This window comes from Setaria italica, chromosome V, assembly GCF_000263155.2.
Source record: "Setaria italica strain Yugu1 chromosome V, Setaria_italica_v2.0, whole genome shotgun sequence".
NCBI lineage: Eukaryota > Viridiplantae > Streptophyta > Magnoliopsida > Poales > Poaceae > Setaria > Setaria italica.
In genome coordinates this window covers 10,365,642-10,377,269 of record NC_028454.1, presented here as the reverse complement: position 1 = coordinate 10,377,269, position 11,628 = coordinate 10,365,642, and the positions used below count along the sequence as shown (strand labels likewise).

The window sequence follows — 11,628 nt, the reverse complement described above, 5'->3', positions numbered from 1 at the left end:
AGTCACTGCGAGGCATGGACGTCAACATGGTACCACCATGCAGTGATCATATGTTGCTTGATGGGATGACCACATGAAACTTCTCCATGCAGTTCGATGAACTACGGGGAATTCCTGAAGCCGCATCGTACACTTCGAGGAGAGAAACTTGCTCTCGTGGGGGCTTCACTGAAAAGAAATCGGAATACGGCTTCATGATAAAAAGCAAGTAAGAGGAAGAGTGGCTGAAGAATATTGAAGGAAGCATCATCGCCAACCATGACTTTGATGACAACTTTCTTTAGGATATTGGATTTCATAATGATATTTACAAGTTCCTAGGAAATATTGGGTGGATGCAATTTGCTCTTAATGACTCCATCAGTGTATGCAAGGATGTGGCCGTGGCGATGCTCGTGACCATGAAAAAGGTCATGCAATGGAATGAGAAGACAAATGAATAAATTCCATGCCTATCCGTTAGAATAAAGGATGAAGTGAATATTATTACATATGGAGCAATCACAACACTACATGATTTCAATCCAAAAGCCCCAAATATATGGAGAAGTGGAAGAAGAAGACTTAAAAGAATCCTAGAAGAAAATTGTAAAGGAAGAAAACAGGCAACGAAAAAATATTTGCAGTCCCATACTGCAAGTATTTCATTTTTGGATGAGCCACCGTGTCTCGGGAAGAATGAAGGAAACTAAAATTACTGACTCCGAGATAAACTGGCTTTACTCTGCGGTAGTGGGAAAAAAAGTGACTGACCCCTCATTGTTGATGCTAAACATATGGCTTGCTGAAACCACATCAGGGACCGGGACTGTTGGATCAGGTTGCTACCTGACCATGATAGCATCCTTTTTGAAGCCAGATATTGAAAGGGTCACTAAGTGGTTCATAAAAGGAGGAAGCATTGATGCTAGGATAATGAAAAATGCACACTTAATTGGTGGTGATGGAGAGAAAGTGTATACAGTTGGAGTTACTAATTTCAAATTGCCTGATAGAAGACTAGGGATTTACCATGTGGGAGAGACTAACTGGCGGGAATAAGGAATTATATTTCCCGCAAAGAAACATAAGAGAGGATAGAGAATATAAGAAGCCTCATCATCACAGGCAGCTCCAGAGATACAAATACCACCACCTAGCTCAAGCTACTGGCAGATGGAGTTTAAGAATGCACCAAACAACGAGGGAGTCCATGAAGGATGGTAGCAAGAATAGTGGCCAAAGGTGTCAACATAGGCATGGGCACAAGGCCCATCTGCACCACATCTCCAACAGCCGGCATATCTAGTACGATCGGAATTTCATCAACCGGCGCATCCACCTCCACAAGCACCATAAGTTTTTCACAGTTATATGCCACCTTTTTTCCAGGGACCTCCACCACATGCTCCATTATCTGCTCAATACAACCACCCTGCCACAGCCACAAAGAAGTGCGCACATCATAGGCGCATATATACGAAGGAATTTACAAGATTCAGACACTGTGAGGCAAGCTGCTGACAGGATTGAGGACGGAAACATGACCATCGCCTATCAGTTCGGCATGCTAGGGATTGTGCCTCCAAATCAATACTAAGGTGGAGCGCAGGAGCACTACGAGCAGGGGTATCGCGAGTACCAACAGCAAGGAGACGTGCCACAGGGAGAGCCACACTACAACCTGCCGCAAGATGACCTATACTAGAGACCAAAGTGGATGAATAAAAACGCACACGTGTGGTTTGGGTTTTCTTTTCTTTTCTTTTTATTTATTTATTTCAGCATGTGTGTTGGGTGTGCGTAGTATTTTCTATTTTACTTTTTTGTTTTATTTTCTCTTTATTTTCCAGTCTGTGTGTTTATTTCACTATGCCATGCTAAATAAAATATGCATCACCTGAACCTAATGATATGTGATTAAATGTGATGGTTTAAATTATTGTCATGTTGAAAGATGATGATCGTTGCCACCTTGTTTAATTTTTGTACTTGGTTATTGCACCATTGAACTAATGCTCTCTTTAACATAAACTGAAAATTGACATAAATACCATGTTATCTTTTTATGGACGTTATATAATTTGGATTCATATATTTGTTTATTGCCCTCTCTTTTAAATGGATGAAAGGCTCTTTTATTTTTTGTTACAACTCATACTAACCTTGCCAATAATACTTCTTGCAATTGCTCGAAAGCTAAATATTTATATGAACCATAGATTGTAAAATTTATTTTTGGATGAATTGATTTAGAATCTACTTCTGTGGATGAGACATAGAAGCTGGTCATTCCTTTTTTGTAATCTCTTATTTCTAGCTTTTCTGTCCATGCATTGTGAATTTGTACACTGGAAATTTCGTAAATTTCGTTGGGCTTCCAATCCTAAACCCAAATATCATTTTTGTGACTACCTCCTAGATCACAACCTAATTTGAGTATGAAAAATATTTTGATGAAAATTTAGAAGATTAATTAGTGCATTTTCATGAAAATCAAGACCTGGAGGCAAACACCAGTGCGTGGAATAAAAAACGGAGGAAATAAACGCTAAAATGGGCTAGGCTGATCAGCTTGGCCACCCTCAAGCCGATTGGCCTGGGGTGTTCCCCCCTCTATTGCCCCTGAAATGTGGCGTGGAATCCCTCCAGAGCAATAAAATAATCTTTTCAGAAGATCGAAGAATTTGGGACTTACATCAGCAGTTTATCTTTCTTCCTTTTCATGCCCGAGGACGAGCATTGTCTAAGCAGGGGGGAGAGTCATCACATTATTTTTAACTACTGCTAAATACGTCATATGTTGCAGAGAGTTCTGAGGAGCAAAAAGAAAAAAATATATATGGTGGAAAAAGAAAAAAAAGAAAGGAAAAGAAAAGGAGAAATAAAGTACTCCTTACTTCTTTGAGCTTCATAAAAATTCCAAGTGCTTTCAAGATTAAAGATTATTCCATACTCATTATTCCAACCATGCACAATCTGATTACGAGGACTTCATTTGTGCCTCGCGATCACTCTTTGCCCTTGCACATGTCCACTATCTAAATGTGTGTGTTCATTCTCTCCCTATTCATAAATAATTATTTTTCATGACCTTTTTGACAAGTCTTAGTAAGATCCATCAGAAGCCTTTCTTGTTTTGATAATATCCTAATTATAATATTTTTGCTAGGACTAACCTTCCCAAAGATCCAAATAAAGCGTTACACATAATTTATGAGTGATGACAGGTTGGAGAAGTTCTAGCATAGGTTTGAGAGACTTGATGAGCTGAGAGAACATGAGCAATTGCAATGAAATTTAAATTGTTGATCTTGGTTCAGTTTCTTTTTGAAAAAGTTTTTATTGAAAATTTTCTAATGTTTGTTTAAAATTGAGAGAAAACGAATAAATTTATTGTGGGATATGCTTAAATGATGTCTACCCTCCATATTAGAGAAGGCTGGTAGCAACTTGATATATTAATAGAAAAATTCTATGAGAGCATTATGTTTTCTTGTATGTGATCAAGTGCAGGATTGAACACCGAAAGGCAACGCTGATTTCTATTGAAGACTTACTCGACAACGAGCAAGGTTTAAGCATGGGGGATTTTTGACGCTCGTTAGTGACACACTTTTACCCCTGTTTATCTTCAATAATGATATGAATTTAATACATAAACTATTGATTACACCTAATAGACCGGTCATTTTCACATGTGCAACGTATTTTGGAGGATGTTGTGTTTTTGAAGGAAAGTGGGTCTAAAAGCATATTTTTGGATAAAGCACTGAACTAGCGTCAAACCAGATGATGACAAAGGTCAACGGGCCCAGGAAGGGGCTAGGCCGATCGGCTTAGAGGAGCTCAAGCCGATCGGCCTGGCATCTTCTAGCGTCCCCTGGTGCCCATTATTGGCAAGCAACCCTCCAACATTGCTTAGGGGCTAAGTTTGTGAAGATATGGCAAGGACCAGCTCGGAATCAAAGAGGAATCGGAGAAGATCAAGCGGAGATTTGGAAAGTCATTGAAGATTAATCTCATCCTGAAGCAATCGACGTGCCAGACCGACATGCAAGTGAAAAGAAGATTCCAGAGCACCTGAGGAGACTTGGAGATGAAGCAGGACGCGAGGGGCTAAAAGGAAGGCCTAGGTCGATCAAGCTAGACCCTCCCAGCCCGATCCGCCTGGGGGTTTCCTCCTTCCCCTTCCTTACAATTTTTGCCACGCGCTCTCTGGACTATAAATACACTAAAAAATGCACCGAGCCCCATATCCAAGATGAGTACTCGACGTGAGGTAGCAGAGAAGCAGAAGGAGCTTGAGGGACACCTCTCTAGAGAGCCGAGGGTGGTACAATTGTCGAGGGTTAGTGTAGGTGAACCTCTGCCGGCGTGATCACCCTGCGAGGAAGATCACGATAGAGTTCTGGAGCTAGAAGTCATCAAGATCAAGGTAGGATCCCGGCGGTGATCTTGTGATGTACAATTATTCATGGTGAAGTTATAGATGTGTTCATGTTCTTAGCGATCTAAGTATCTCTTTTGATGGTTTTATGCTTTATCGAGTTTGCTTGCTTTTCAATCTATGAATCGATGATAGATTGCCTAGGGTGTTCTTGTAGTCGTGGTGACCAGATTTGCATGCCTGATCTACTGATGAGTATGACATGTTCTCATGATTATGCCCTTAACCTGCTTGCGCTGATAGAGATGATGTGATAGGATCTTTCTTGTGTAAGGTGGGGGGTTTCGGGATCCGGACCGGAGGTGTAGATTTAAAGATGTTTTTTTACTAAGATCACAGCTGTGTTATTTTGCTATCCATGCTCAGAATTACAACATATGTGAGGGATATCTTTGCATAGTCTAGGTTTCTCTAGATTGGTTATCTTTGCTCCATCTGTTATCTGTCGATACATGCCTAGTAGATTGGATCTGAATCTCTCATAAACACCAAGTTAATAAGTTCCACTTATTGATAAACCTTGGGGGAATACTCTGAGGGAAGAGTTACAACTAATCCATACGCTTGCGGTTCACAAATTGGCGTGCTAACAGCTGTCAACACCACTCGACCTAAATAGCACATGTGATGGATGTGGATATAATTTCCTTTTGTAGTAACCCGTAGAGAGACCTTTTTATCGGGTCGTAACACCACCCGGTACTAAAAGTGACCCTTTAGTATCGGGTGATGTTACGACCCGGTACTAATAGACCTTCAGGACCCTAATTTTAGAGTGCTATAAAGCAACCGGTGCTAAGGTCGAGGACGAATGATCATATTTATAGTAGTGTATATATAGGAGTAACAAATGTGTGCGTGTGTTCGTATGCTTGTATATATGAAGCATTTGCACCCGTGCTATGTTTCAAAGGACTGATGCATCAATAATTTTTAAATAAAAAAAGGAAGCAAACGCCACCAAACATGCCATGGCTAGTTCTTCCGCGGAGTAAGGCAAGTCCAGCAGACCTACTCCACGAAAGCTGGCCGGGCACCGCCGGACGCGGCTCGCCCACGCAGCTCGACCTGTCCCGTTCCGCCTGGCCACCGCTGGGCCCCTGGCGCCCAACAAGACAAACGAAGCTTCACCTCGTGTCGTCGTGCTGGCCGGGGCGCCGCCCATCGTGCTGGCCAGGACCCTGGATGGCTGGACCTGGACCCTCGCCGCCGTCACGTGCATCTCCGGACGAGCACGAGCTAGCGAGAGCGACGACGAGCGAGATCGCCGTCAGGTCGAGAGCGTACGCACTCGCATCGCGTGGCGCCAGCCATCCGATCGACGGGTCGGTCCTGACGCGTCCCGTCGTGTACGGTGTACGTCCACGAACGAACGGAACCCCGTGGCAGGTCAGGTCCGTCCGGCCGTCCTACGTGGCGCGCCATGCCGCGCACTGTTGCTTCGCGGAGACAAGTCGGGAGGGAAATGATTGGCACGATCCGGTTGCGTCTCCGAACCACAATTCACAATGATTTGCCGAGTTAGTTGATGCCTTGATGGTGCTTATGCGCGTCCTAATCGCTCCTCAGCATTCTCATGGGATCGATCGATCGAGCCGTCAGGCACTCAGGCCCGTCTGATTGGACTCCTCTGGCTCGCTCGATCACGCGTCGATCGTGCACTCTGAGCTGAGTCGAGACTTGACACCCACTTCCAATCTTCAGGTATCTAGCAGCATCAACTACCATATCATTCATAGTACGCATTAGTGAAGCCATTATCAATGAAATTGAGCTACCATGGCATTAAGTATTTGTGATGAGATAGAGAGGAAATTTTTGCCCAGATCTAAGCTCTGTTGACGACATTGTCGTCTAACATATGCAAGACTGACTATACATTTAGCATTGGATAGGTTCATTTATGTTTGAAAATTTTCTGCATGATTGCCGTGTTGGCGCGTTGAGACAAAAGGTGCCTGCAGGCGAATCTCCATGAGAGTCTACTCGAAATCTAGAGAAAGACGAGTGAGTTGAGCATACATACTACGGAAAAAGAAATAAAAGTGAAGGCACGTGACAAAAAGAAGGCGAGCTGCTGCTGATCGATGATCTCATGATCTCGTGGCTGGCGATGCATCCTCGTCGTAGCACGGATCGGTTAGCTCCAAAAGAAAGAATCGAGCAGGGTTCAGTCTGCAGGTGCAGAGACAGAGATGCTAGCTCTCGATCCGTTAGTGTTTGTTTCTCCTGTAAAAAAAAAATTGGAGTACATTACTCGCCTCGATTTGTTGGGGAGTGTGATGGGAAGGGAGTGAGGTGACCAAAGGGCGCGGACGGTGGTGGGCAGGAATATGCGTACGAATGGTCGATCCGCAGCCGTCCAATCCGGGGGCCCCGTCCCATCCCATCCGTCAGATCGGATCCTGTGAGAAGCTTCTTCCTTTTCCAGCTTGCATTTAGGGGCCTCTTTTTTTCTGTGTCATTGCTGCACCGCATGTCCGCATTGCGTCGCACCGTCAGGCTCAAGCTCATCGACGACTACAGCCACTTGCCTAGTTGCCTTAGGTATTGGAAATGGTGGTGGTCTTTTTCTCTCTCGCGCGCACACACATTTTTTCCTTCAATTATTATTGGTTGTTCTTGCTTGCTTCCTCTTCTTTCAATCCACAATTATTGCCGACTAATTTCTTGGACGGAATGTGAGAATAAAAGAAAGGCGCATGATTATAGTTGTGCACAATACCTCAATACCATACATTACTTTCTTGTACATTGTCCACTACCAAAAAGATCGCCCATGCTAGCTTGATGTATTAGTGACGTCTAATATGTGTCTAGCATGCATCCCATAAGGGTATATATGTGACCATCTTTTACCTCTATTTCTTTGCTGCAATTTTGAGCCAGGTATGCATTTAAGCATGGGTCTGACTTGCAAATAAAAAATCAACCATCCCACTTAGCTGGAGAGAATCTTATTCTATATGGATGGTTTTTAGCAATATGGGTACCCATAAGCCTGCAACTTTCTAAGGACTCCGTGCACAATGCTGAGCCAGGCCATGTAGCTTTATAAGGACCGTGTGGCTGCCTAAAGTTTTGGCACTAGGGAAAAGCCATTCTATCACAGGCACAAATCTCAAAGCAGATAACGTAAATGCTCGGTGCTTAGTAGGGGGCATGTTTTTTATCGGTCAAAAACTTGCTTATTTGTGGGTGGATCCGACGATGTCAGCTGATGCCAGCACTTGCATCCCTACTCGTAGAACTACGCCAGGGAGAGACGGGCATTATTAATTATTCCTCATCGTCTGATTACTGCTTCCTGCTAACACTTTGATTATTCAACAAGAAAAGCACTGAGATTCTAATGATTGCAGGTACCGGTAGGACGTGACCGTGACCGATCAAAGCTGAATTGATCCGTTGCAGTTGAAGCTGTCTTGAGCCCCGGCCGCCCACTCCAACATGTCACGAACTGTGTGATCGTCCATCGTCCACTCATTTTTCACGCGCTCATGCATGCGCCGCGCCAAACAGGCTCATCCACAGTACATGCGCAGACAGTGCAAGGCGAGACGATGAGACGGCAATGTGGCGATCAGGCGATGCATACGTCAGACTGGGCACAAACTGTAGGCGATGCGTTGGCTGCTCAATCTCCCGTTTTTACCTGATCTGGCCGTGGTGTAGTGCGTGAAGCATCAGGTAAACCTGGACCTGGACCTGGACCCGGCCCTGCTCCTCTATCTCCAATGCATGGCACGTCAAGTCTTTTCCTATCACCCGGCCGGCCCCCAGCTAGCTGCTGCTTGCCTGCCCTAGCTCATCAGCTCATGGGTCATGGCCGCGGCCGGCCGGCCGGCCACACGCAGCAACAGCGTGGATGCAGTGCCCCTAAGCCTATGAGCTCTTCACATCGACCGATCACACAGCACCCAGAAGGAAACTTTGGCACTTTCCTCACCGGCCGGCACAGCGTTTCATGGCGCAACAGTGACCCCGATCCATCAAGCCTGGATCTTGTTCATCGATCGATGGACCGGTGCTACCCTTAGCCACCGCACAAACATCTGATGCATCAGAAGATCAAAGCCTTTTGGTGATGCAAAGCATGTTGCAGGTATCAGATTTATATATATACATATATGTATATATGCAAAGCCTACGTATACATGTGCTTGGGCTAAATCTGCCGCCCCAGTTGTAGCAGGGGAACAGAAATGGCCCAAGCAGGCCAGCGACACGCCAGGTGAGCAGTGGGGAGGCTCCGATCCGTCCGCTCCGCTCCGCTAGCTCTCCGGTGTGGCGTACAACCCAGCGATGCCTGCCTGCCAGTTGTGCGCCTTGTTGTGCAACGTCATGTCGCTGGGAGCAAAGCTAGCTACGAGCTAGCATGCACCACCGCCGCTAGGATCGGAGAGTGGACTCTACAAGGCTTTTAGGCAACATGTACATGCTGTGACGTAGTGGTACACTATATAGCTCTTTCCCCTTCAATGATGCTGAGTCATCAATGGGCAGTCTAGTGTATGGGAACAGCTTGCTGTACCATCAGTCCATCACCAAGGGCACAAAAATGTTGCAAATTTAAAAGCAGCTAGCTGATCTCAGGTATCTCCAGCACCCTGCTGCAGGCAGCCTTGTGACCTTATTGGTTCCATGAATCAGTGTGTGTCAACTTTGGCATGGGTACCACTCACATTCATGTCCAATAGTACAGGAGTATGTGGTAAAAAGTTGCATAGTAACTTCTCCAGAAATCAGAATGAATGGCTCCAAACCAAGAGAGAGGCTCCTAGCAAGTTTTTTGCGCTCGAGTTTCACACAGAAATGGAGAGAGGGTATGATATTCTGGGAGGGAGGAGCTAACGGCACTGAACTGTTCGGTTGGCACGTTACAATGGAACAAGATGCAATCAATGTAGCGAACGTCACTTCGTTAAAAAAGCAAGGCACACCAGATAAGGCTCCCCTCCAATTCCGGGGGGCTTGATGTGTACACAAACAAACCCGACCAGAAACGGATTGCAAGAGTCCACTGGGAAAAGAGGGGCGGCGCAGAAACGGAGTCCGTTGCAACAGTCCACATGGGAAAGTAGCTAGAGGAGGAATATGCACAAGCGCAAGTGGAGTTTGCTGCGTTGCATGCGATCTGAAGATGATGCAGGCAGTGTTCATGAACCTGACTGACCTTTGGTTTATCAGTCACCTTCATCTCGGCCATATGAACCTTAGATAGGAAAACTAAACATGTTAGCAAACTATTTTATTCTTCTTTTTCGATTTGTATCAAATGAAGCCTACTGCCTGCCAACCCTAACATTGGCATGGTGGCAAGCACACATAGCCGTAGCTCCAATTTCCCCTGCAGTCACCTTTCCCTTTTTTTCCTCCTACTAAAAATCAAATGATCCTACACCAAAAGCAAAGATTTTAGGCGGCCTTGTCTCTTCTGCGCCCCAAGGCTCGGGGGAGTACCCCCACATGCCACACAACCTTTTTCTCCCCCATCTCCGTCCAAGGCTCCATCCCCGAAAGGCAGAACACCCATAGGCTGATAGGCCATAGCTGAGCTGATACAACAAGAATACGCATCCACACATGTCACCCAAGAGATCTCATCAATCTCGTCAGTCGCCAAAGCACACCCCACCAACACCGTAAAAAGGTGTCACTCGCGTAACAAACTCCCAAAACAACCAGAGCGGATAACCGGAGAGAGAGGGTCATAGAGAGGAGTTACTTGCTGACTGCTGTCATGAATCAGCTGGCGCACACAGAGCCCGTAACTGTCAAGGCAGAGAAGAGGATAAAGCAATGCTTGTAATGTTGCTATGCCTTTACACACAGAGCCCGTAACTGTCATTGATTTGCTGATTTGCGTGAAGAATGCTAGAGTTGTACAGACGAGTAATGCATACACTTGAGGATGATACTGCGAGTATATCAGGTTACCAGAGCAGAGCAGATGCAGTGCGTACCAGGATGGCAGAGATGGGATGGCTGGAGGCGGCTCACTGGCTCGGGGAGGCCAGACCAGAGCGCGCCCAGTGCTCTGCTCTCTCCTCCAGAGCCTGCCGCGCCGCGAGTGGAATGGAACAGCGCTGGCACGTCAGAGCGCGCGCCGCCCCCGTGGGGCCCACGCGCGGGAGAGGCGCCGGGACGGTAGAAAACAAAGTTGCCAATTCGGGTTGACCCCGCCATTAATCCCCGCGACGGCGGCCCCAGCGGCGCCGGCCCTGCGTTCTCCCTCCGCACATCCCTCGCCCGCCCGAGTTGCCTCTCCCTCCAATTCTTTTTATTATTTACCATGCTGCCCCTCCCCCTCTCCGCCAAATCCTGCCACGCTACAACTAACTAATCCTACACATGACACACACACAACCAGCAGCCAGCAACAGGGCCAAGCGCCCAAGCCCCGATCCCGCTCCTATATAAATCCGCCTCGCCTCCTTTTTCTCTCCTCACCACGTCTCCCCCTCTCCTCCCCTGCCACCTCACGCGACGCGCTGCTGCTAGTACAACAGACGCAAGAAACAGGCAGCCCGCTCTCGCTCCCTCCCTCCCTCTCTCTCTCTGTAGTATTGGACACCACCTCCTCTCATACATCCGTTGGTGCTCGGCCACCGATGGGGTGGTGCTGGGCGGCGGCGGCGGTGCTTGCGGCGGCGTACATGGCGGCGAAGCTGATGGAGGTGCTGTGGTGGCGGCCGCGGCGGGTGGAGGAGCACTTCGCGCGGCAGGGGATCAGGGGCCCCCGCTACCGCTTCTTCGTCGGCTGCGTCCGCGAGATGGTGGCGCTCATGGTCGCCGCCTCCGCCAACCCAATGCCGCGCCCCTACCGCTCCCACAACGTGCTCCCGCGCGTCCTCGCCTTCTACCACCACTGGAGGAAAATCTACGGTACGCGCCCTCGTTCGCTCTCTCCGGGTGGGTTCATGGCTTCATGTGTTCGTGTCCATGACTACAGAAAATCCTCTGTCTCTCGATGCCAGACAGAGTACTCCAGGCTCTGTTTTCTTCTTTCTCGGCCGCACCAGTCCTCCTTTCCTCCGTGTTCTCTGTTACGGTGGTTACCTGCTACGGAAAGCAAAGCAAAGCAGAGAGAGGAAACGGGATGGAGAGGGAAGCCTCTGCCGGTCGAATTGACATGAGCATGGCCAGGAGAGAGAGACCACGACGGACCGACGACCGGAGACCGTCGGCATCGGCAG

The 11,628-nt window shown here is 47.3% G+C and overlaps 1 protein-coding gene across 1 annotated transcript in view; it reads left to right on the top strand.

The window, feature by feature from the left end:
• Positions 1-10,835: 10,835 nt before the first annotated feature.
• The window catches only part of LOC101781904 (cytochrome P450 734A6), a 3,182-nt gene continuing 2,389 nt past the window's right edge, over positions 10,836-11,628 (top strand). Inside the window, exon 1 of the mRNA XM_004968332.2 lies at positions 10,836-11,317. Within this exon, the coding sequence (XP_004968389.1) occupies positions 11,044-11,317 (274 nt within the window). The 5' untranslated portion in view covers positions 10,836-11,043. The remainder of the gene's footprint in view (positions 11,318-11,628) is intronic.